At 36.4% G+C, this 27,659-nt stretch overlaps 1 protein-coding gene across 3 annotated transcripts in view; it reads left to right on the top strand.

Annotated features, from left to right (window-relative positions):
* The window catches only part of PPFIA2 (PTPRF interacting protein alpha 2), a 278,624-nt gene that overhangs the window by 127,235 nt on the left and 123,730 nt on the right, over window positions 1-27,659 (top strand). For 2 of the 3 annotated variants that reach the window (XM_079303529.1, XM_079303531.1), the window contains one exon: window positions 16,831-16,893. The exons of the other annotated variant lie outside the window; for it this stretch is intronic. In XM_079303529.1, coding sequence (XP_079159655.1) covers window positions 16,831-16,893 — 63 coding nt within the window. The remainder of the gene's footprint in view (window positions 1-16,830; window positions 16,894-27,659) is intronic. 3 annotated transcript variants of the gene reach the window in all.

Below are 27,659 nucleotides of genomic sequence, written 5' to 3'. Positions count from 1 at the left end.
GATGAAGATTATGTCAAAAATAGCCTTTGCCTTCAATTTATATATATGTGTGTGTGTGTATAAAAACCTAAATCAAACACAGGCTGTGAACAAGTATTAAGTGTGCTTTCTGATTAATTCAGCACACTGCCAGCTGTCAAAAAGCCTTCAGTATGAAGTATGTTTCCCAGTACTACACTAACAAAAAATATAAATAAGGAGTGCTGAGGTTTTTAAAAGTGACCAAGATGTCTAAACATCTGGTAGCATAAAGATGTCAAATATTCTTGAAGCTTGTGAGAAGGGGACACAAGGCTGGTCACAGAACATGTGACATCCATGTGTTGCCTCTCCCTGACCTGAACCTTAAATGCTCCTGTGGGCCCCAGCCAGGTATTTGGTTGTGCTGTGCTTCATATTGTGCACAGTGTGTGCAAGGCAGAAGCATTAGCAAGCCAGCTTAGGCAATCTGTTGTGGGTTAGTTAGCACCAAGTCCTTAGGAAAGGCAAGAGGCACAAGGAGCAGCATAATGGCAAGTGGGCAGGAAATGCTGCCTGTCAGGCCATTGGTAAATGACTTCCAAGGTTGCAAGAGTACAAAGTGGAGGTAGTACCAATTCATAAGGGCTGGGAATCTAAGTGGGAGACTGCTCAGGTGTTTAAATTATTCCTGGGAAAGATGATTTACAGTATTTGAGGAAAAGGTGGGCTGTTATGTGACAAAAGAGCAGCTATCCCTTCTCTGTGTGTGAATAAATATCACCATTTTGATTATTGCTCTCTTTTCCTGTACATAAGTCTGATGCAGAGAAATTCTGGACGTAATATTTTGGGTTTTAATTTACAAAAATAAAGTAGAATGCAAGTTTTATTTTATTTCGTTTATGAATTTTTATTTTAGATTGAGTTCCTCTGAGTTTTATGTGAGCCCAGAGAAGGTACAGGATATAATGGATATGATAGAGAGAGTAGAGAAGATATATAATGAAGTGGATATTTTTATTCATGTACATGAGAAATTGAGAAACACTCCTAGAACCATTGCCTCTCACAATGTTTGGTTTTGTTTAGTTGGTTGGGCTTTCTAATTTTGTAAAAATCGTTGTGTTTTGTGCTGTGAAGTAAAATGAAACCATCTGATCTACATTTTCAGGCTTACCCTAACTGTGCAGTTCAATATATTTTAATTTTCAGTGTCAGAAACTGTTATCTCCAAGCTGAACACCTATACAAAGGACTCTTCCTCTTTTTCCATGTCCAAACTCAATATTCAACATTGCAGTTGCTTAGCTCCTGCAGAAACACGGAAGTGGAGCCCTCTATGAGGGGTGGCTGTCCAGCAGTAATCAGCCCTGTCCAGAAATGCCTTTGCTCCACTTCTGCCTCATGATTTTACAGATCCCTAATCTGCAACATCCCTCTTAATCCAACCCTGCTGGCTTTAATTTTTAAGGTTTTATTATAAGGTTATATCTCATGTAAAGACCTTGAACTAAGTATAATATTTACAAAGAACACTTTTATAATTTCATAATTGTAACCTGCAACATTTTTTCTCTTCAGAAATATTGCACCACTTGTTAAAGTTGGGACTGCTTGAGGCTCTATATAGTGTATACACTCTTCAGTATTGATGATACTACTGGAAAAGTCCAATTAAGCATGAGGTCTCACTGTTCCAGGCAAGGTAGAAAAAAAGAGTGCGTAGTATAAAAATTTGGCACATCAAATTAAGGGAAGGATAGAACAGAGGTGGGAACACAGAAAACAGTACATTGCATGTAATGCTTATTGTCCATGAAAAAAATTGCTGTAACTTCTGGTTTTTAAAGCATTTTACATGTTTCACAATTGAGTTTATCATTAGTGGATGTTTCTTGTTTCTAGAACTATAATTTATACTCAATACTCAAAAGTAATTTAGGAAAGACAAGATCCTGTTAGACAGCAGTGACAGCAGTGTGTCATTTGGAAGATAAAGAACAATGGAAGATTTAAGTATTCAAAACCGTAATAAAACATCAGCAGGTGAAGATATGACACTTAATTCCCATTTCAAAGTGTAAGTAGATTTTCAATGCAAGTTTTTTCATATAGTGTCAGTATGCATACGAATTCCTGATTATCACAAAGGGCTAATTGAATTTTTTAATTAGAAGTAGCAGTATTAGTGTATTTCACTTCTAAGGAAGTGATTTAGTCATTTTAAACCAGCCCTTTCTCCTAAGTGTGGTTTCAGAATGCTGGTGCACCAAGTACAGCAAAGTATCCTTGTGTGTTTGGAAAGTTATCAGGTCCAAATGTAACATGGTTTGGTTTTTTATCACCACCTCATGCTTTGATATTTTGGAGGTCTATAAATGATTGTGTATTAACTGAACAGAATGTATATATTGGTTACAGTTCTTGGGGTGACAGAACTGCATTTTTTATCTCTTAAAAATAATTAGGTGAGTTGGCAGTAGTGCACATTGTTCTGAAAACAAGATAGCTGTTAAAAAATGTTGAGCACTAAAAGACTATGAAATCAGCCATTTGGAAGATATTTGTTAACAGCTTTTCCTGAAAGCGGCAGCCCTGAATATTCTATATCTATTTAATGGCACTAATGTGTTGAGCAAGAGTGATTCTTTTAATCACCAAGATACCTTGGACAGTTCACAAAGCTCTAATTTGGAAATTTTGGAGAAAAGTTAAATATTTTTTATCTGGAATTAATTTAAAATTATACCCAACCTTTGAAAGATTTTAAGAACATCTGTGGTTTATGTTGCCCTGAAGCTGGAAATCAGGTTTCAGAATGCATTTGTAAGTAACCTGAAATGATACTCATCAAGATGTAAAAGTTACAGTTGGTTTGTCTCTTGCATGATTGCAAATAAGTAAATATGTGAGGCAGGAACTCTGATAATACATAAATGATTCATAATATTTCTGAAGTTAGTTAAGAGTTTCTTGTTTCACTTCTTCAGAATAGATGAACTTGTTTCTGATGGTCTTAAAAATTAAAACTTAGTGAGCTTCTTTCTTGTTTTTCCATTATTTTGCACTTCTTTTACTACAGCAGACAAATCTGAAGGGAATTCTTCAGCCATAAGCAGCATGGTTTTCTTTACTGAAGATCAAGTACTCAGATCACATACTTTGAATGAGTTTATTTGATTGTCTTACCTGCCTTTTGAATTTAGCACTTTTGGAGAGGCTTTCTTATGTGAGTGGCATGGTTTCATTCTACACAGCATGCAAGGATTTAGTGTTTGTTTTCCATATGACTTAAAATTCAGCAAACTGCCTCAGAGCAGTAGATTCTTTTACTCTTCTTCTGGGAGCTGTAGGGATTATTTCTTACCTGCATCACTATATGCAAAGAGAACATTAATTTGCAACACTTTTATTGCAAATTATTGATATTATTATTATTGAAATGGCATCTCTTCTTAACAAGCTTTACTTAAGAATCTCCATCTACATTCTTTATAAATTCAAGATTCTGATTTTTTTTTTTTTATTTTGAAGGTTATAATAAGAGTCAATTGAGTCATCCAAGATCTTACAAACAACTATTACGAGGTGTGAGTCATTTCATCTTCTCTATTGGAGCCCCATGAATTTACACAGCTGACTGCAGTCCCAAGGAAGCTAACACTTCAGCATAGCATGGCACAGAGCAATGTAGGAATTCCTGCTTTGTATCTAAAATCAGGTTATTCTGTGGTTGTTCCTGGGTTAGTGAGTGCTGCTTCTTCATAAACATCATACACCACTGGTACAGTGCTGCTTTTTCTTCTGGAGCAAGGTAATTCAGGATAAATTGAGGGGTCTTCTATGGCACAACACAGCCATTGTCATGATTGGCATATTTTGTTCAGTTTCTGTGTCTGGTCAGTGCAGTCTGGGCTGGGCTTCTTTTTAACTCACTCTTTTCCTGCTTTTACATGTACAAGGAATAAGTTACAAAATGTACTTTTTGTTCTGTGTGGAGCTCACACATGCACTGAGGGAGCAGGAGGCTCCAAATGAACACACTGGAGTGTGTTCAGCCTGGACACCTGAGCAGCACCTGGAGCTTGGGGACTACTGATACTGACTGTAGATTCATACTTGTGCTGGTACTTTCTATTGCCAGGCTACCCAGTGATAAAACCAGATCAGAACTTAGCATTTTCCTGCCTAAAGCCTGCTGAGAAATACTGCTGTATGTGAGTGGGGTATTCTTGTTTTTCGGCTGTGAGAGTTAAAAAAAATTCATCATTGTGTAAACACTGTGAAAGAAAAATTAGCTATCCCATCTGCTTTCCTCTGACTAACATTTCTTCCATCACATGTTTAACACTAAGCCTCTCTGATGGAATTAAAAATAGATGGCTACAGAGGAGCCCACATCTATTAATTGACATTTAGTCTTTGAAACTTACAACCATAAAATCACTGGAGTAGCAAACCCAACCAGGCTTTTATATGAGTGAGATTTTCAGTAAAGGCACCAGTTGCACTCTTTCTGCACTCTTTTACTGTTTTGACAAAATTCTGTAGGGAAGTTCAAATATAAAGATAAATTGGTGAGTCTTACATGAACTGGAAAAGAGAAAAGGGTTAATTTTAATCCCTCAGAAAAGTGAAAAGCAGAAGGTTTCATTTTTTCTGAGTCTTTTACTAGCCCATCATTGCAATAGCTGATCACCTTGGAGTCCCTGTTATAGTGACAGTGAATAATTGATCTGTTTGTTTGGCAGTGTGGTCCAAAAGTGGAGGAGGAAAACCATTCCAGTCTGACCTTGTCACAGCCTAAAGGGTTATCTGGCTTTTGGGATCACAGCTGTGGGTTCATAGGACAGGGCATGGAGGCTTTATCCTTTTAATCTTGACTTGCAGTCTTGTAGTGGAAATGCTTTTAGTAATTGAGACAGAAGTAAAAGATAAATGATCTTTCAGGGTCTCAGTGGAGGAAAGGAGACAGGCAGCTTTAATGCTTGAGTGATAACTAAACTTCACTGAAATATGTATTTAATGTCTTTTTTTTTTTTTTAAATAACAGTTCAGTAGTTTCTAGCAGAATGTCAAGTGCATCAAAACTCTTGAACAGCAAACCTAAATTATGGGCATAGTTCTATGATTCTGTGGAACTGAAAAAGCTGCATAACCACATAAACTTGCTTAAACAAATTTTCATGTAAAATGTTTTCAGTTTTTCTGAGATGATGGTTGAAACAGAGTATGTTTGCAAAACAAATTGATGTGAAATCATAGCTATGATTCCTTAAAATCACTGTATTATTGTAGAAGCACTGGGGCATTTCTCTCACTTGAAACTCTTGAACTACTCACTATCACATAGAGTTGCAAAATGTATTGGATTTTTTTTTTCTTGTAGATACTTATCATTAAACCCCTCATTTTATTTGGGACAGAAGAATGAGTAAAACAATAAAGCTGTTAAAATTGCATCAAAAGAGAGAGAACTGTTGACAAAAAGAGTGGGATTCTGAGCTAAAAAAGACAATTCTTCTGTTAAGTATGGTTTCATGACATAGTTAAGACTATCAAAGGAATGCATGTATTGATATAATGATGTATCTTTGTTCCACAACTAATGTCGTGTTAATGATTAAAACCACTGCCCTTCTGACTCACGTATTATTAACCATGTCTTATGCCAGTGTTTCTTTGATGCACACAAGTTCAAAAGCCAAGCCATTGTCTGGAGAGTGAGTTAGTTAATTCACATATGGTGAAATTCCTCATAGATTTGCTTTTCCCTGTTTTTGAAAAGTAGTACTGTGTATTCAAAATACAACTTGTTCAATTGCAACATTAAGCTGAAATATAAAGTATTGACTAAATGTCATTGTTTTGGTAACCAACTCTTCCAAGGCTTATTTACTGTGAATACTGCTACAATTTTAAGTAATGTTTCAACTAAAAAAATTGTAGTGTCCCATTTTAATTAATGTCATGAACACTCATGAATCAAAATGAAAGCAACAAATAAATAGAAATAAGTCAGGGAATAATCATACTTTGAAGTTACAAGGAAGGAAGGAAGGAAGGATTCACAGTGCATCCTAACAGAACACCACTTCCATATCCATACAAATTAGAATGATTAGAGAAATACACCTTGGAATCAGTGAAGTAACTGCTAACTCAAGGTAGTTTATAGTTACAGGAGACACTTCATTGCACTGCACTCTTCCTGTTGATACCAGTAAGATTAATTTCAAAAGTCAGGTCTTCAGGCCTATAGAGAACTGTCACCCTTGGATATGTTTTCTCACAATTGGAGGCAACATGCCAGGGAAACACTTGCATTTGCATATTGAAATTTAGGAGTGTGACTGTCCCTGTGGCACTTCTGGCTTTCCAGTTTTGGGAATGTCATGTTATGGGTTTCCCCAAGGTGGGCTTGGCAGCTGTGCATCCATTGCAAATAGTAACTGGAAGAGAATTCTCTCTTTCCCTTCCTCTTTCACCCTACCAAGTGCAAGAGCTCTTTTCACTGCTTGTAAGATATTCCTTTTAAGATATTCCCATGAGTTTGCTTAACCAGGGCAACTATTTAGGCACACTGTTAACTGCTGGTGTGTGCAAGCTGATGCAACCTAGTTTAGATCACAGTGAAATAAAAACTTTATTAAATAATTTCAATTTATTTGAAGTTGAATTACTTTCTGTTTTCCAGAAGGTAGTAGCTGGTAGTCAATCTGCAGTATCTCTTTTGGTGAATTCACTGTCATCTGCATATTCGCAATTTTACTGGTTTTGGCAGTTTCTAAATACCTATGAGACATACCTTCTTTTGTGCTTTCTGTGGAATTGTGATATTGCAGGTTACATTAAAATTAGTTTTTAAATTTCATTTACATCTGAAATACAGAAAATCTTGGTGGAAGGATTTATTATTGAGAGGAATTGGGGGATAGGGGGGTGGTTGAGTGTTTACAAACTGGAATAAATTTGCTATAGTCAAAACCTCTAACAAATTCATTACACACTCTAAGGAAAATAATGCTGTCACTGGTGCTTTGGAGAAGGTATCTGAATGGTATCTGAATGTATCCTTTACGAGTAGTTAGCAACTAATTTTTATTTTGAAATGAAAACTCAGCTAAGCCTCCTTCTGTCAGAGATTTGGTGGGTGTCCAGCACAGGAAAGACATTGACTTGTTGTAGTGAGTTCAGAGGAGGCCACCAAGATGATTAGAGGAGTGCAGCACCTCTTCTGTGCTGAAAGACCGGAAGAATTTGGATTCTTCAGGTTGGAGAAGAGAAAGCTTCAGGGTGACCTGTGACCTTCCAGTACCTGAAGGGAGCCTAAAGGAAGGATGGAGAGAGACTTTTTACAAGAGCATGGACAGGGAAGCACAAGGGGTAATGGCTTCAAGCTGAAAGAGAGTAGGTTTAGATTGGATATTTGGAAGAAATTCTTCACTGTGAGGGTAGTGAGGCACTGCTGGAACAGGTTGCACAGAGGATTTATAGATGCCTCCTTCCTGGAAGTGTTGAAGGCCAGATTGGATGGAGTTCTGAGCTACTTGGTCCAGTGGAAGATGTCCTTGCCCACTGAGGGGTGTTGAAACTAGATGATCTTTGAAGTCCCTTCCAACCCAAGCCATTACATGGTTCTGTGATCTTCAGCACCAGCCAGGAAGTCCACTGTATTTGGCATTTGCTAAAGTTTTCCTTCCCTGTGCTTGCCAAGAAAAAATGCAATTAAATAACAAAATGCCTTGTCTATACTTATCATTCCTTAGGAAGCAAGGATGGTGTTTTTTGGCTAAGAGAGAGTGCAATGCTACATTCAAACCATCTAATTTTAGGTAATCCCCTCAGATATTGAGTTGTCTTTGAAGCAACCTGTTTTTCTCCCTCTAGGGTCAGGAATCTTGAACTCTTAACTTCAAGTACTCTGAGTTACATTTAAATTGGATAAGGTGTGCAAATTGTTCAACTTCAGCTTTCTTGGTGCAGATTCTGTATCATAGCAGGTATTTAGTAATCTGTGTTCTCTCAGTTTCTTCTCTGGAGGTCTGGTCTTTTAACTCACCAGGGTTATTTGATCTGCCCTTTCTCAACTGTTAGAAAATTTGCCCTACTAACAAAGCTAAGATCTCCAGCCAGGATGACTGGCTGTGTGTTTTATGGGGATTTTTCTGGGCCCTACTAGCTCATATCTTTCTTGTCCCTTTTCTTGCAATGTTTTATGAACACTTTATAGATTATAAAAATAATACTTGAAGGACACATAATGTACAGATGCAATCAGACAGGTTGTTACACTTGCTAACTTTTCAGTGATTATAAGATGCAAGCATTTGCTTTTAAAAAAATAAACACTGTAAACCTGCATTTTTTTAAGGCCCTGGATAATTTCAAGAAATTCTATTTTTTATTAATTAAAATTATAAAATTGTATTAGTAGTGCTGTCAGTCCTCTGTTAAAATTTTGATTTTTGCACTAATCAACCAAATACCTCTGTTTTGCAAACTAGATCCTGTGTTTTTTATATATATGCATTTGTCTATACTTGCAGTTTCATGTACTCAAAAGATTGCTTTTGTCTTGATCTGGAGTTTTTCATTTTTCTGCAGACGTGAGACAGAAAAAAAATATAGCCAGTATTTATTTAGTGATGCTTTGAAGTTCATTCTTTGGCTGTTTGAATAACTGTTGCCAGAATAGTATTTTATCCCTTTTATTACATTCTTTTCATTGTAGTCAATGAATTCTGTGCTCTTGAATTTTGTGGTTTAAGCTGTGCTGTTGTCTCAGTTTTATATGGGCAAGATAATTATTGTTATACTTGAAAATCGTGTTCTTGGCTAGGTAAAATATCTGTATGCAGAGAAGCAAGATGGCAGGTAGGTAACCCTTTCTTTCCTGGATCACTCCCTGGTCCCTGCTGCAGCATCAGGGACTAGTAGCAGCATAGCAGAGAACAGGAGATCATGGATGCACCCAGCTGTCTCACTCATTTTCCTCAAGTTGTCTAGTACACACAGCTTCAAGCACCTTTGCCATTATCTTCAACAAACTTTCAACATAAATTTCTGTTTGTCTTCATTAAAAAGATATAGCTCTTTCAACATACACTGGGAGGAAATTTGCTCTGATGTATGCTTCAAGTAGCTGAAGGGAATGATGCATATAACGAAAATACAAAAAAAAAAGTTCCCAAAGCTTATGCTCTTCTTGGAGCATTTTATATTCAGGCTTTCAGTCAGTGTGGTGTTGAGTTTTAAACCAGTGTCAAAAGTGACAGTTTAAAACACTTTTAAAAGTTTTTGTGCATAAACATGCTGATTTAATACATGACGACAAATAGTCCTGTCTGCTTTCCTCAGTTGCAAAATTTTACACATATTTTAAATCAAAATTGTTTCAGTTCTACCCTTTAAAGTTAGAATTTCATTTCATTTTTGAATGTACTCTTCTTTGTACTGTTTCTTGTGAAAGTTTGTGTGGAAAGACTGGCTTGCCTACCTCTCAGGCAGGTTGTCAAATGTAGAAATCAACATTTGGACTATTTACTGGAGAGGAATAACCAGTTTTATGTGCATTTCATCCTGAGATAGTGTTGAGGAATACATTCAGAGCAGGTAGCTCAGTGTGCAGGTTCAGTGCCTGGGGATGGAAACTCAGAGCAGGAACCCACAACCCCCAGACTTTGCCCCACTTGGACTGTGAGGGTATAAAATCCTTGTTTGTAAGGGACCCTTTGCTCAGGGTCCTTTCTTGGGGGCACCAGTTTGAAAAGTTATTTTGTTATTTAGTTATTGCACCAAGATAAATTAGTTAAAGGACACAGGCATGTTTTCCGTGCCCAGTTGCAATGCAAAAAGGTGAAACTGTATCTTAGGTCCAATGCATATAATAGTTTTCAATCCCATAGATACACTAATTCTTGCAGGAGACAATAAAAAAGAGGCTTCTGGTTCAGGCTCTTCCTCACTTACAGCTTCTTATTTATTTTGTATGTAAGTGCTTCCACTCCTCTCCACTGATATCCTCCACCTTTGGTCTGCCTTTCCAAGGTGCAGCTTCACTGCCTGCCTCTGCCACTGTTCATTTTTCAAATGGCATTAATGTGAAGCTGAACTGATTCCTGACATCTGGCTGTTGCCCAAAGTGATATGAACAGCCAAGAAAAGGACCAAAATCTTGTTAATTTGTGTTTTCTGCTGCTTGGCAGCATCATAATCATTCATGAAACTGTGTAAATCGTGAAGGTATCAGTGTATGTTTGTTTGGTATTTTGGGTGTCTTTTGGTACTGGGTAGGAGATATTTAAATGCAAAGGAAAATACTGTACCTGAAATCTGTGAGTTAGGCTTCTATCCTCACAAGAAAAAGCAAATGAAGCAAAAGCAGTGAGTGCTTGGAAACATTGCACATGTTTGTTCATGAAAGAAATATTCTCAGAGCTATACTTGCACAGTGTCTAGCAAAGCTAGCGGCAAGTTACAATATAGATTATTTTAGATAATAATTTCCTCTAAGTCAGCAGGATTTTACATGATAGCCCTGACCTGTTCAGGACCTGCAAAGTGCTGTACAGTGAGATGGATTGCTTAGAAGCTGATCCAACAGAGTAGCATTAAATCCACAAGGAATTACACTATCTCTCCTGTCCCACTTGTATCTTCAAGAGCAAGCTAAATATTTTCAGCAATGTCTTATCTGGAAGGATAAACACTTTAGAAGAAAAAATCAAACTAAGAAGAGTTCAACCAAAATGCTTTGCAGACTGCAGATATCTATGTATCTGAACATATTTTTCTCTAAGGGGACAGACTATGAAAAAACTGTGTGTTAGAAGTGTTAGCCATATTTGCTGGGCTTATAGAATGAAGTTATAGATATAAATGAGGTACCAGTTGCTCCTTTTTGTTTGCTCCCAGTCATACAGAATATCTGTGTTCTGGAGTCCTCCAGAGCCCAGGCAGAGCAGGATGGCTCTCAGGGGCTGCATCCTGCACCACCCAAGGGCACATTTCCTTCCAGGTGATCAGAAGGCAAACTGTCCCTCTGAAGGAAACTGGATGTGCCAACACATGCCTTCAGGAAAATGAGGGAAATATACATTACTGCAACAGAAATGATTCACTGTCTTGGTTTTTTTGTTATGTAGAAATCTCAGGAGTGAACAGGAACAGATTTTGAATGGGTTTCACCTGGCCTTTATGAGGAAATCAAAGTTGTATGAGGCTGAGAGAATTATTCAGGCATGGTTTTGGCTTTGCTGTCTGCTGTAGTCATACAGTAAGAGTGACACTACAGGACACAAAGTTTTCAAGTTAGAGCAAGTATGATTCACTCTGTTTTGCATCTATTTCCAGAATTTTGACTTAGTTTTGTCTCTAATAAAACTCTGGTAGTCCCTGTAACCTTTGTCCTGATTTTGAGATTTCTCTCTTTCATAAGATCTGTGAGGTCTCTGAGATGTATGAGCTCCTTAGGTGTGCTCAGGTTCCATCTAACCTGAATCTCTCAGCAGATCTGTTCTCCAAGGACCATGTGCATCAGTCCTAACACACCTTCCTAAACTGCACTTGTCTTTTTGCAGGGCAGTGTGTACATGTCTGTGAGCTGCTGTCTTTTCCTCATGGACAGGAGAAGAGGGATTAGTATTGTAGGCTGGGGGCAGGACTGGGTGCTGGTTGATTATAGGAGCAGGATTTCAGGGAGTGCATAAAAACACTGTAGGTGTCTTTGGTTGTTTATTTTTTCTTTTATTTTTTCTCTTTCACTCACTTAAGTCCCTTCCTTCCTTCCTTCCTTCCTTCCTTCCTTCCTTCCTTCCTTCCTTCCTTCCTTCCTTCCTTCCTTCCTTCCTTCCTTCCTTCCTTCCTTCCTTCCTTCCTTCCTTCCTTCCTTCCTTCCTTCCTTCCTTCCTTCCTTCCTTCCTTCCTTCCTTCCTTCCTTCCTTCCTTCCTTCCTTCCTTCCTTCCTTCCTTCCTGCCTGCCTGCCTGCCTGCCTCCCTCCCTCTTTTCCATGGCAGTCATCAATAAAATGAATTGGAATTCTACCTGGAACATAATTTTCAGACACTTCATGGTTAATTAGACAGAACAAAAGTGTAGTCAGCGTGATTTCCACAGACCTAGTTTATAAACAAATCGCTATAACACAGTCCAGGGTAACAAAAAAATAAAGTTTATTGTATTCCATATAGTTAAATATTTTTACACAATATGGAATTTCAAAAAGGGCATTGAGGTGGTGGATCATTTTCAGAGGACAACAAGGCTGCCAAAGAAACTGAAGCTCCCAATGAGGGAGCTGTGGTTGTTTAGCTTTGATAAAAGGTGGCTCAGGGAATAACTTACCCTGCTCTACAACTATCTGAAGGGAGTTACAGCCAGGTGGGGATCCAGCTCTTCTGACTCAAGATGTCTCAAGTGGAAGGATGAAAAGAAATTACTTCAAGTTGCCCTTCCTGAGAAGGTTCAGATTAGATATTAGAAGAATTTTTTTACTGAAGGAGTGATTAGGTATTGGAATAAGTTGCCCAGGAAGGTGGTGGAGTCACTGTCTCTGGAAGCTCTCACAAAGAGGTGTCTGGATGTTTGGGGATATGTCTTAGGGGTGATTATGGTGGTGATAGGTTGTTGATGGCCAGACTAGATTATTTGAAGGTGTCTTTTAACCTTGATGGTTCTGTGCTTCTGTGAAATTAGCATGTCCTTTGTTTTTTGCACTTGTAATTAAAAAAAATAACCCAACAAACTTCTAGTCTGAAAGGACTTTATGTGAAGGAAATTATGACAATTAGGAAGGAAAGGCAAAGCAATATTTTTCTTTTTTGAGTAAGAACTATTCAGACAGTTCCTTTTTAGAGTCTTTATTAAGTAAATTTTTAATGATGGAATGGATGCCTGAATTATTTCTGTGCCTTGGTACAGTAAAGGCATAATCTTGAGATGTTTTAATGGATATATGAATTCAAACTCTGCTTCTGTGATCACTGTTCTGAATCTTTATTCCTTGTAATACGCATCTCCTACAAGAATAGTGTAAATATTTTATAGTGTAAATGTAGGATTTTATTTCAACTGTGATGATTTTATTGAAATATTTATAAAGGGATTAATCAAAGAATAATTAGAAAGTTCAGTTAGTTTGATACAGGTAAATAAATATATTTGAATCTTATTTTCTCTTTAAAATGTTCACTAAATGAGGTATTAGATTACCTCGTTCTGTCATGTAAAATACTGTAGAAAACCTCCTAAATAGAATGCAAGGTCTGTCTTTCTGCATATTAGGTTTTAAGGAATAGATCTTGCCAATTTTTGCATGTAGATTTCACTGGGCAGTGATAGGAAGTTCCCTGTAGTTCAGTCAGTGTGTTCCAATGGACAAAGTGGGTGCAGGTCAGCATAAATTCCAGAGAGCTATGGTGGTATAGATGGCTTATAGGTGGATTTTGTTTGGGTTTTTTTTTTTCCACTTTTTTTTTTCCTGGAGACTACCATCATCAAACATAATATTTATTTATGCATGGTGTGTGTGCATGCATATGTACAAGTATTACTCTAAGAGAGAGTTTTTTATTTCTGAGAACAGGATTATTATCATTTTCTAGTAAGTAGGTTCCACTTGTCAGAAGTCTACCTTATAGAACCAAAAAGAGCTGCAAAAGATTCTGCCCTGTCTAATTCAATATAGTGATAAATTACATTTATTCAGTGAGTATCTTTGAATTTTTCAGCAGCTTTCAATACCACAGTTTATAAAATCTGACTTTCTTGTGTATTCCCTGTCCTTGTTTTTGAAGTGGCCTTGGACTTAGAGCTGTGCTGCTCGTATCATAACTGAGTGAAGGATTTCCTGCTTTACCAGAGCTTTGACTGGGGACTTGCTAAGAGGGTTTAGATTATAATGATGTTGCTTAGGAAAGTATATTCTTTCTCGTATGCCCTGGCTAGCAAGATCACTGTAACTAGCCAGTTAAAAATGTGGTTGCTTCATGTTGTGAGGTTAGGAGTGCTAGTATTGGAATTAATGAATTTTCACCTACTTCTCATAGGTTAATTTTAGAGAATTAGGTAAAACTTCATTTAATGTTATTGCTTCCAGAGAAACTTGAAACTGTGGTGTCATATGTCTTTAATCACTATTTCCATCTGGTTGTGAAAGGCAGGCCAGTTTGCTGCATGTGTGTGCCATTATTTGGGAACACCAGGAGATGTAACATGGCTCTGTAGGCACGTAGAGGGCATTTTGCAGGTGATGCATTTTCTGAAAATGTTTTCTGATGTGCCACAGCCTCACACAAGGCTCTCTGTGGAAATTCAAAAGAGAGATGAAAAGGAGACTGGAAACATTTCTGAGTCCATCAGTAGGATAGAGCTTCAGGATCTGTCCCCCTGCTTGTAGTTTACAGCAAAGAGCTGAAGTGCTCATCTGGAGCAATAATAAATGCATGTTCTAGAGATTCATTTTCAGAGTTTTGTCTCCCTGTTAACCCTACTTTCTCTCTGATAAACTTTAATTTTCTCCTCTGTTAAACATTTTCCAAAGGAGAAAGCCCAAACCCTAACAGAAGATGACATTAATATTAATTCCAATACATTGCAGTAACTAAGGTACGAAATTTCGCTTTTCTAACACTTGACACTTTGGATATTGAAAGCCCAGTTGGATAGGAAATTGCTATGGCCATAAGGAAATAGCCTTACAGCATTGAAGTATCAGGGATCACTCATTTCCAGCTATATAAAGCTTCCCATAGTAGGCCTGAAGAGGAAAAATACTGGACTTTAATCTCATCAGCTGCTAGAATTGAATTCAACAGAATTAATTTTATACTTTTTGTCACTAGGTCTTTCATCACAATTTTACAAGGGGAAACAGGGAAAATACAAGATTATTTGAAAAATTATTACAAAGTTAATCAGAGAATATTGCTATTAACAGTGATGAACAGCAAGGATCAATTAGTTAACAGAGCTCAGATGCAGCAGTCAAAAGTGTACAGTAGATCTACCTTTTTGAACATAAGTGCAAAATTATCAGAAAAGTCGTATATCAGGCGTACGGAAAAATGTGCAAAAATTTGTGGTTTATTTACACATTAATCCATATGCATTTGTTTAAACTTTTTTAGTAGTTTTGTGTGTGTATATATATGTATATATATATATACACACACACACACACACACACACTGAGATGTAATTTATGAACCATTGAACCATGATTAAATAAAGATGCACGAGACTGAATGGGGGAAATTTATAATGTGTTATTTACTTGTGGTGAATTATTGTTTATTTAAAACAGTGCCATGCTGATATAATATATACTGTGTTTTCCTTAAAAAATTCTGAAGCAATAGTGGTATTATAAATACATCTGAACATAATACATGAATTAACATGAAGTTGCTTTGCATGGAAATTATCTTTTCAAAAGTGGCTGCTCTGTATGACGTGAAGTATCTGTTAAGTAAAGAGAATAGCATTCTAAAAATGTTTTCAAATATTTATGGCTGTAAATCTAAATAAGAGATCTGATAGAAACAAGTTAAGAACTTGTCAGCATACAGGGAGTTTTGCTTAAAAGTCAAGATTTAAATTTTTTTTTATATGACTATAATTCTCCTTTAAATAGCTGAAAGTTTAAAAGTATTTCAAGTATTTAAGAACTCTTATAATTCAAAATATGAGGATCATTGCAGACGTGATTTGAAGATAGATGGACATGGATACATGCTTCTGGCTGTTAAATATATTAATATTATGTACATTTTTGTTTACTGCAAAAGTAAGCTGTAATATACAGTCAGGCTTAGCTTCCTCAAATTATAATCATAAATTCATTGCAAAACACATCTGTCAGTAAGTTGTGTTTTCCATATGTAAAAAATACTTGAATGCAACAATACTGTATTTCTGCCTGCTTTCAATACCAGGTTTGCTCTATTGACTTAGTGAATAGTCACAGAAATAAAGTTTAGGTGAATATTTACTTTGAGGAATGATTAAGCTCAACTATAATTAGCATGAACATTGTATGTATTGTTACATATGCTCTCAACAGTGGAAAGAAATTGTTTAAAGGTTTAGTCTTGAACTGCTGGGTTTTTTACATCTAGAAATTTCGAAAATGTCTGCTGTTAATTTCTTTTGAAGTAAATTTTTAAATCTGAAGAAATACCTCCTTGTCAGATTGCCTACTAGTCAAGGTCTGTCTAAAGTAAATTGTTAGCTATTTGGCTCTGCAGAAATAAATTAGAAAGTGACAAAAAGGAGGAAAAATAACATTCAGTGCTAATACATTCTTCAGAAGCTGAAGGGACTTCCAGATGTTTTAAATGCACATAGCTTCTTTCCTACTATTTTTATACTTAGTGATTGTCTGGTGCAAGAAGGAAGTCTGAGCATGAAAAAATTATCAAATTAATAGCTACATTGTATAATAATTTAATAGCCTCATTTATTTTGATGTTTTTTCATAAGATATTTGAATATGGGTGAGAAGATCCTACTTTCTTCAAACCTCACAGACAGGTAAAATTCTTGCTTTCTGTAGACCTCAGCCATGGAGCTGGGATTGTTTCTCCATAGTTATTGGACCGTTTGACAGTGAGACCACCTCTGTGAACAGAGTGCAGAACACCAAAGCGAGCTACTGTTTGGTTGCTCTCTGTACTTCATGAGCCAGGAGATGTAACAATACTTCCAATTTCTTTATGTGAATTTCAGTTGAGCCACATCAGTGTTCTCTTGGACAATCTTGTCTGAATGATCACATTCATCTGTCAGTATGGTGTAATTTAAATATGCTGTAGTGCTGTGCAAGATTTTGTTCCATTCAGCAGAATCTCTGTTGCCCCCTTTTGCAGATGACGGTTGCTGCTGGTACGAGCATTGAGAATAACATTCAAAGGACCATATCCTGCCCTAATGTATGTTCCAAATATCTTGATTTTTTGCATAATTTAAACGTGAAGCCTCCTTTATGTGAATTTGCTATTTTGTTGCCCACAGAAGCTTGTGCATCTTGAGGTTACTTCACATTATGTATTTTAGGGTCAATGAATATTGTACTACAAGTGAGGTCTCAGCCTATCAAAATTCCCAAATTGCTGCAATTTCTCTCTATATAGTTTGATGGTGCAGCTAAATAAAGATGATGATAATATATTCATAGTTCCTTCTGCATTTACCTTGCTTCCCAGCCAGCTCAATGCTCCTGTCAGTTGAAATCAGTAGAACAGCAATAGACAAAATGAGGAAAGCAGTGAGAGGCTATATTTATTCTATTTAACCTTGTCCTAAACTGCATTTTGATATGAAGATGTGTAATAATAAATGTGGAAGGAAGGTAATTTCATTTCTCTTGCTTTATCAAATGTGTACCATGACTTAAAATAGAAGGAGGAAGGAGTTTTCATTACTTATGATAGGTAGAATTAGTGATGTATCTGGTTAAGAAAAGAAGCAAATTGTTCACTTGTAGTATAATAAGTCATTTTTCTTTTTAGAACAAAACTATTTAGATAATGGAAAGGTATTGGGCCAAAATAGAACTCTCATACATTAATGGGGAAACATTAATGAAAATCTGGATGTACTCCTGACAAGACTGTAGCTCTGAATTCTATAGAAGCTGGTTTTTTATCATGTAATGTGTTTACTATTATATTTTTCAACTGATTATCATTTACAGGGAAACTGGCAGATGGAATTTTTAATAAACACTTCCATCCCCTTAAATTCTTTGAAGATATTGCAAATAATCAAAGAACAAGCACAATCTAGTTAAAGTAACTAGTATCAAAAAGAGAACATACTGTGATTTAATATTGGCAAGAAGTGAATTTGACCTCCCTGTCTGGGAAAATAATCTCAAACCAGGCTTTTTAATGAGAAATTTGTGCTCTTTAGGGAACACAGAGAAATTCTTTACACTACATTCTTAGAAGATACTTCATCTGACCATCTGAATCATTGTGGATTTCTGCATAAATTCCTGGAATAGATCAATATTATAAATTCTTGGCTATGACTTGCACTGTTTGATTCCATTTTCAGACTTGCTTCTGTGAAAAGGAAAAACCCTTCCTCAATACATAGTGTCTGATTAATCTCCAGTCTCTTCTTGATTTTAAACATGACTTTAACTTCTCCAGTGCAATTTTAATTTTCCAGTTTGCAAATTCCACCATTTGTAATGGAAGCTAGTAGTGTAGACAGACAATAACTAGTAATATAGAAATAAAATAGCATGACAGAAATTATGATAATGGAAGAATTCACTATTGCCAATTTAGTATAGAAGTCCATATATTACTTCAAGATCCTTTGTGATCTTTTAGTTTGTTTTGAGCAGCCTGGTCTAGTGGAAGATACCCCTGCCTGTAGCAGGGGGTTGGAACTACATGATCTTTAATGCCCTTTCCAACCCAAAACATTTTATGATTTTTGAATTTATAATTAATAATGACCAAAATGTCTGTTAGTTATAAAAGGATCCTGTTATTTTATACAAGAAATAGAATATAATCCCTATCACCATCTGCATGTCATCCAAATGCTCTTAAGCAAGAGCAAAATGTGGAAATTTGTGCTTAGTCTTTCACCAAGCATCTTGCAGGGATGACAGGAAGGCAAGTCAGTTCTACTTCACAAGTCCAAAATTAAGTAAATAATTTCTTTTATTTCATTCAATGCCAACACCCCAATTGTGTGAACCATAGTTTTAATGGTGAACATTAGGACTGTCAAATCTGCAGCTGAAATTGCTTGAATGCATGGTAAATTTTCAATTATTGGGCTGCATTATTTCAAAATGTTTCTTGTAAGTACTGTGAATTGCAAAGCTTTGTATTTCTGCCTATTATAAAAGGGATAACTACAGAGGGTAGCTTCAAAACCATAAAATTTTCAATCAGTATATATTGCACTGGTTCAGCATTTTAATTACATGGCATTAATAATAAGTTGTAATTAATTATAAACCTCAGCTGCGTAGTTAAAAAGGCACAATGCATTTGGTTTGGCTTTTCTGGCTCTTCATCTCAAACCCAGGATATATTTCTAGAACTGCTCACCTCAAGCAGTGTTTGAAATGTTAAAACCATAAAGAAAACATAGAATAGATTGTTCATGAGACAAATATGCTAAAATATTTTAAAAGGCTTTCTTAAGCCTTAGTAACATTTCTTGATATTATTAATAACAAATGTAAGCAGGCTTTAGATATAAAGGGTGTGTAGTATATCATTTGGCCTAATGGCAACACACTGCAAGGCTTGCAATAAAGCTGAAGCTCAGGAAGAAACTGCTGTATATTCAAAATTAAGAATTCAGATATTATGGTGGCTTTCAAGGTACAACTTTGTAGACAGGTTCCCACATATTAAAAGTTCTAATCTCTGTGCTGTTGCTCTGTGAAGTTTACACCTTCATAATTATAGACATCAATTTACCTCTATTCCCTCATAAACTTTCTGTTTTATATTTCTCATTATAATCAACTTTTTGTGCAGCAGAAGCTGAGGGAAGAAATGGATATTATATACAGTAATAAAATGCTTGGCAGATTATTCTCCTCTGTATTTTTTAGTAGGATATTAACTGCTAGGTTTGCTGTCTTTCATGCAAGATATCCCAACATATTTTCATGAGTCAGTCTGTCTGTCTGTCTGTCTGTCTATCTATCTATCTATCTATCTGTCTCTCTGTCTGTCTGTCTGTGTTTCTGAATAGATTGGTCTTTAAACAACCACTCCACTCCAATTGCTGCATACTTTGTAAGCACCATTGCTTGATAAGAATATAAGAAGATGTAAGCTTTTAGTGCACATACATTATAAAATGGCTGGGTGAACTTCCCTGATGGATGTAGAGTCACTTAGGACAGTCTGTCACTGCAATGTCTCAATGCCATCTGATGATGACAGGAAGCAGTGCACAGACAAAGGCAGGAGACTTTGTATGCAGATCCAGTTGCTGTGGCTGCCTGACCCTGACCTTCTGCAAAATTGCAGCACTAATGCATCTTTACTTTACTGCTCTTTAAGGTCCACTGTGAAAATGAAAACAAAAAAATACAGAAGAAAATGGTGCATGCTGTGTTTCTTCATTCAAAACAGAACTTGAATCTGTGTTTCTGTAAAACAAAATTGAGCTGTATTGTAAATGAAAACGCACTTCACTGCATATGATTGAAAAGAAAACAATTTAATTTTAACAAAGTGGAAACACAATGCATTTTGTTCTTGAACCATCAGCTTGCAACATTCCTCTTTCATGGCAAAGTCACATTTGTTTTGTCTAAATAGATATATGGCTTCAGAAATTCTTTGAGCTGGTCAGAAGTTTTAGAGTTTAAGTACTCTGAAATACAGGTCTTTTGAATTCCAGTATATGTGATGCAGACTGGTTTTTTGGTAGATGCTTTTATTAATTGCAAAGCTTAATTAGCTTAAATTTTTGACATCATTTTTTTATTATTATTTTATGGCTTTACTCAAGATTTAGAGCACAGCCAAAGACATTTTATGCAGGAGCTCTGTAGGAAAACAGCAATTTGTTTATATTTTGTCAAATTCAGCAGATATGCAGCATCTCATAAAATTGCTGGTTTTCATCCATCAGCAATCTTAGTTATGATTTTTTAAAAGGTTTTTTCAGTGGATTACAGTAAGGAGGGGGCAGAGGGTGAAAGCCTTGATAATATATAGATGGCTTAAAATAACAGTATATTTATTTTTCTCCTATATGAAAATAACACTGTACTTCCAAGTCTTTTTTAATCAAAGAATAATTCTTGCTTTTTTTCATAAGTTTGTTCATTTGAATAAGCTGGGCATGTCTTTTCCTTAAATTGAAGCCAAATGCCTTAATTCTGAAGCAGAGATAATTCTTTTCTATATTGGGAACTGACATCAAGAGGATCCAGAACTGCTACAGATAGGAAGAAAAAAGTTGAAGCCAAAGCATGATTACAGATCTTCAACCTTTCTCAAATTGTTATGAAAGCACCCTGAGCTTCAGCTCATTTTCCACCTTTATAGAAATCAGGGATTTACCAGTGACCTACCACTTAAAGCTAGAAACCCATTTTAAGTGATCACCTCACACTTTCAAGCCTCAGACCCTCTTGACACATAGATGTCTTACTTATGTCCATAGAAGGAAAAAAAATTGCAGGGAGGTTTCTTTTATCAAGCTTTTCTCAAACTCCATAGTTTAAAGTCTTCAGGAGTTATTCATTCACAAATAAACTTTTGAAAAGGAAAACCATTTCAATTTCTTCTCAGTGACAGTGCCTGTGCAGCTCTGTATTCTGTTGCAATGCTTTGCAACTGAGGAGATGTATCCCTGGCAAGTGTGTGCCTTGGCAAGAGTGGGGTGTCCTTATCCTCAAGGATGTGGCAGCACACCCCTAGTAATGCTCTTACCTGCATCGTGTCCTGGCACAGCTTTGCAAGCATTCCAACACTTGCCCACGGCTTTTAGCCTGACACAGGCACAATGCATTGGTTTGAGAGATTGAAAATTGCAAAATGGAAATCAGGAATTGGGAATTGTAGCAGCATTTGCAAGGATTTGCAAGAAGCAATTCTCAAATGATATCTAAGTTATTCCACACCTTTTTAATTTTATTTTTTCATCTTATGTTTTCTTCTAGAAGTCCCCTAGAAAACCACTGTTTTTCTCTTGTTTGTTTGTTTGTTTGTTTTGTTTCCTCCCCCACTTCCGAGGCAGAGTTTATGCAGGGAGCCTACAGCCACAGGCTGTAACTCCATACAGCCACCAAAGGAAGGTCTAGATTTAGAAAGAACTATGCTTTGGGGAGAAGAGCAGGTTTTCTTTGGTTTGGTAGCATTTTTCCTTAAGATTATTGCTGAGAAAATCTTAGCCCTGTCACCAGAAAAAAGGTGGGACAAAATCTTTTCATGGCAGAGATCTAATATACAGGAAATAGTTTTCTAGATAATGATGTTTCTAGATACTTTTCTTTACTACTCTCCTATAATTTGCATTTGTCTCACAGAAGAGGGATGCAGAAGAGCTATCAGCTGTTAATGGGAGGGAAATAACTTGTTTGGCAAAAGGCAGTTGGCAAATTTGAAAGAATAAAAGAATGCCGTCCATCCCAAGACATGTGAAAAATAAATTAGCTCAGATCCAAATTATTTCTGTGCTTAGAAATGTGCAATGTTTATGGTGTACAACTTTTGCTTAGTGAAGCTGGGAACCTTTCTTGTTGCTGTGATTCTGTTGCTGGAACCAAGGGGAGGCAGAGGAGGAAGCTCTCCCAGGGGAAAAGTTCCTGGACCAGGATAAACAAACAATTAAACTGAAAAGGGCAGCCACAGACTGGAAGGTGGAAAATAATTATGATTCATTAAGCATGGAGTGTGGAAGCAGGTGGGAGATCAGAGACACCAGTGGGAACAGGGGCTGGTGGCTGTGGGGGAGGAACTTGGTCTGAGATGGAGGAGAAGTAAGAGTGGAGAAGGAAGTTTCAACGGCACAGTTCTCCAAACTGAAAAGGCAGATATTTTCATGGAAATGCAAAGTTTTATTGGAAAGATGTCTCAGAGAGGCTTAAAGTGGAGAGAGGTGCCCCCTCCTAATGTATCTTGAATTCCAGCAGATGAAACTCTGAATGATGGTGTAACAGGTGGCACTTGTCATGTGGTCAGGACATTTCTGCTTCTGGTTCTCTGTTCAGCCCAGATTTGATGCTCTATATCAGGCATATCCAACATGTTGATGAGAAAATTATTCATTCCCCTTTGGGAATTTATAGAGGTTGTATTACCAAATATACTTGTGAACTCCTTAGACTTCTGGATAAGTTCCAAATCAGTGAAATAATCAATGTCATACCAAGCTACATATTGTACTTAATTAAATATTTTAAGAGAAAGGCACAAACTGCTAGTTTAACCACTCAGCTTGGTAAGAGCTCAGCTTCTAGACAACAGTAATCCTGGTACTGGCACTTAAATAACACTCTTATACTCTTCTAATATAGCCCTTTTACTGTAATTATATACAGCAATATATTACATTTTGAGTGGTGAGATGGAAATTTTGTTATAATTGTTTCCCCAGCCAATAGTTCTGGTTTATTAAATTGCTAATAGTTGTCTTCTAGAAGGGGAAACAAACATGCCCCGAGAAAGAAAATGAATTATTTCAAAGGTCAGTAATACTTAAGCACTTGTTTCATGCTTACAGCAGACTGGAGGTAGAAGTAATTGGAAAGCTTACTGATATTGTGAGTGACAGAGCAGAGGAAAAAGTCTGCACCAGAGATTGTGTCCTGAGTTTCCTTGGTGCCTCAAGGAAGTGACTGGCTTGAAAATGCACAAATGCTTTATACAATAATGATTAAATATAATGTTGAGGCAAGGATTAAACTTAATTTCAGTTTCCCAAAGGAAATGTCTGGGAAAAAAATCTATACTGTGTAAAGTCTAGACAGTATATCTAAAATACAACATAGTTATTTTTCTTTGAGAATTAGTGACAACCCATTGAAAGAAATTAAGAGAAACTCTGCCTCCAATGGTACATTTATATTCTCATGTTTCTACAGCATGAAGTAGTTGATGCTTACAAAAAAAAAACAGAACTGGAAATACGGTCCTTCTGTAGATTTGGAATTTCCCCTGACCTTTGAATTGTAACACTGTTATTTCATTCATATGTGGTAAGCCTAGTAAAAGTTATGTAGGTACTGATTAAATTAATTTTTCAACTGTCTTCTTTTCTGATTAAATTTTAGATGCCTTGAATAGAAGTAAATAAAACTAGCCCCCCCCCCCAAAAAAAAACCAAACAACCAACCCCCCCCCCCAAAAAAAAAAAAAAACCAAACCTAACAAGCAAACAACTTCAGGAATGTTTCTCCATCATTTATTTTTGTCTTATCTTTCTTATATCTAATTACTGTATTTATTATGCAAAATATCTATTTTTGATTTAGATATCTCTATCCTCCAGATTACATGTTTTATATACCAAACAATAGCAAATTATTAGCATCAACTGGTTTCTTATTTCACATTCCCTGTCTTGTATATTATGTAGGAAAAGGTGTAATTATAGGGTAAGTGAGAAATGGGAAGAGGCAGATTACTTGAAATAGAAATATTAAAGATAAATATATTTTAATATATTCAATATATATATATAGAATATATTTTAAGATAAATATTTAATAAATATTATTTATAAATATTTAATAGTGTAACAGAAAGGAAAAAAAAACATGTTTTGGGACCAGTATGCAGAAAGAAGGCTAGTGAAGATACCTGTAGCAAGCATCCTATGATCTGCTAAACTTTCTCTCTTAAATATATACTTTTCTATATGATTAGATTATTCCTGAGACAAATAATGCATAATTTTTACTACCACAACTTCTTCATTTTGATGCATATTCAGCTATTTCTTGGCTTTTTTATTTTTGGAATTTGACATAGTGCAGATTTTATTCAAATGGGAAAATAATCCTTTTCAGATCTTAGTTTTTAAAACTTCTGAGGATTAGTCTGCCTCTGCCTAAATTTCTGATTTCAGAGTAGTATTAATGTAATTCTGAAAACTGGGTAGTAAGAAATCATAAGAAATTTTACATAAAGCAATTAGTGTCTCCATTTTTAAATACTGATTGAAAAAGTATCTTTGAAGACATAGCCTTATTTCATCTCTTCTGTCCTCTCCATGACCACATTCTCCAAGTGAGGATCAAAACCAATTTTTTAATTTTGCCATGATTTATTTATTCAGCTAATACTGCACTTGAGGAATAGATAGATCAGTTTTGAAAAATTGAATTAGTTAAGATACTTCAAAGTATGGATACCAACTTAGATTTAGATGTAGAGCATGTGCTGGGAGGCTGCTTCCCTCTCATAAGTCCTTGATATCTTCTTGTCATGAGATCATTCTGTGCTTCCCCTTGAAGGGCATGATCCCTGCTAGGGAGAGGGAGAAGGGAAGCAAAAATGTGACAAGATTATAAACATAGAAGCAGAACTGTTTCCACTTTGCAAAATTATCAAAGAAATAAAAATAGCTTATGCACATTGCCAAAAAATCTTACTGGGTTTCAAAAGTGAGAGAAGTAGCTCTAAAATGGTCTAATATTTCTGTTGAATTATGTAAGTAATTTAATATTGATCTTAATATAGTTTGGTAATTTTGAAAATTCTGAAAATTTGGCCCTGAGTCTGTTTGACCCACTATTTTGATAGAGCAAAACAATTAGAAAATTAATTAAATGTTATTAGTTTAAACTTACACTGGTCTAATTCTTCTTGCAGTCTTGCAAAAGGAGTTTTACATTTCTATTTAGTTTTAGAAGGACTTTTGACATTTTTGTCTAGAAAATATAATTACTGAAGCTTTATTAGGAGCTGTAACCTTGGAAGTAGTTTTCTTCTAAAAATATCCTCCAATTTCATGATGCATTTGGGTTTGTTCCATAAACAATGTCTTTGATTTGTCTCTTAGAGCAAATCAAGATAGATAGAGAACTAACCACTGCAACTCTAAACATCACTGTTTCTCTTGGAAAGGAATAAATTTTGATTGATAACTGAATTTGAGAAGATGCAGTTTTTCAATATGTATTTTTTCCTATTAGATGCAGTTGATCAATATGTGAATTGCCTACCTAGTTGTTTAAAAGAACAAGAGTTTGTCATAAATTACATAAAGTCTGTCACAAGTCTGTGAAGTCACCTTGTAATATTTTCTCTTTTTTCTTTTTTTACATATCTGTTTAACTCAGATACCAAATCCAAATGAAATTGGTAAAAGCAGATGAAGGGTAAAATTAAGAATAAGAGGTCAGAATCTGTTTAGTAGTTCTGAATTGAGATTTAAGATGTGATCTCTGTGACATAGTCTGTCAGTCTGGTCTCACGACCTCCTGCACAAAAGTAGCGCAGCATCCCTTTCAATTTTCCTGTTCTGACATCCCTTTGAGGACAAGACCAAGCTGTTACAGTGGCAGAGTTTGAAGATCTCATTTAAATCCAACTCCAGGACCTGCTATCCAGGTGGTATCACCTAGGGGTGGTTTCATCATTCAATAGATTTAGTTACTTCTGCAAAGAAAATATGCCTTAAGGGGTAAGGAGACAGGTTTTTAACAGTGGATGTGTAAACTGTATTTGTGGTTTTTAGCTATTCCGAAATACTCCAAAGGTATCCCTGAAGGCATGTGATTCTCTCCTCTTCCTGGCCTTGCCTTGAAATATTTTATTCCCAAAAAAATTGTGATATTTTTGTGGTTATTCATTTATTAGTACATCTGAGGAACAGAAAAGGTTTGCACAGAGTTCTATGGAAAATTACATTTTGGTGAAGAACTGGCCTCTAGCAAACTGTGCTTTCATTCTTCTCTCTAGAAAGGAAACTAAGGATGTGGTCTTCTTATACTACCCCTGTCGCAGCTCATATTTCCACACACTCTCCAGCTGTAAACAGAGCAGATGAAGTGTTCTGATTGTATAAATGAGCTTGTTTGGCCTAAGCAGAAGCATTGCCCAAGATCAGGACAAGGAAGGCACGGTAAGGGGCAATGCTATGGCAGAAAACTTGGGGATTCCTAGCACAGAGAGGGAGTCTGGGACTGGAAGCCCCTGCAGACATCTTGAATCTTAAATATCAACCAGATGATACAACAGCCATCTGCAGAGCAGGTTTTTTTATTCTGCCACTAGTAAGGACAGCTCGTCGGTAGAGCCTGAGACTCTTAATTTCAGGGTTGTGGGTTTGAGCCCCACGTTGGGCGCCAACTGCTGTAACCTGTAACTTCTTTCTATGTATCCATAAGAAGGAGCTAGGCTTAGCATGGAAATAAGCATGAGGTTCAAAAGAGGCTCCTTGCCTTTCTTTATTTCATGGTGGTCCTAGGCCAAAAAGAGAGAGAGGATCTCAGGTCTTGGCTTTTTCTAGGAAGGGGTCAGGGAGGGGATAGTTTGGCTCTCTGCCAATAGGATAGGGGCAGCAGGGAACAGGTAAGACCTTCCTTGTACCTCTGGTATCGGCTTACAACACTGCTGCAGTTTAGGAATGACTGACTGTTACTGTTTTATTTTAGTTTCGTTCCCATTGGTTTCAGTTACTGTTAATATCTCTGCCATTATTTTGTTTGATTGCTTTCCTGCTTGCAGTCCAATGCAGTTTTTGGAGCTGCTTCATTTTGCTGGAAAGAAGACCTTACAGTTACTCAGAAGAAGGAGGAGTGCATTTCCTCTGTTTATAGTCACAATGTTATTTTGAAATAAAAATGAGCATGGTTCTTGGTGGTCCAAAGCTCTGAAAAGGAGGTGGCAGCAATCAAAGCAGTGAAGGAGAGCACACAGCACAGAATACAGACCCAGCACTCTAGATGCTGCTGTGTGAAAATGTAACATTCAGCTCTCCACAGGGATTGCTGTTTGTTTGTCAGCCCAGGTGGCTGTGATGTCTGTCTTTTCCCATTCCAGTTGATTTACCAGGAAAATTGATTATGCATTATGTAGCTGAACCAAATTATCTGTCATGTTGTCATGTTGTCTCTGCTTTGTCCCTCTCAATTTACTGCTTCTTTTTTTATACTTAGTTTGTAACTTCCTGTGGAAAGAAAACATCTTTTTGTGCTTTAACACAGTAGGATGAAATACTAGGCCTTGTGGTAGGGTTTATAGTG

Source organism: Erithacus rubecula (assembly GCF_903797595.1).
Source record: "Erithacus rubecula genome assembly, chromosome: 4".
Classification (NCBI taxonomy): Eukaryota; Metazoa; Chordata; class Aves; order Passeriformes; family Muscicapidae; genus Erithacus; species Erithacus rubecula.
The sequence above is the reverse complement of the archived record's forward strand: the minus strand, read 5'-3'. Positions and strand labels throughout refer to the sequence as shown.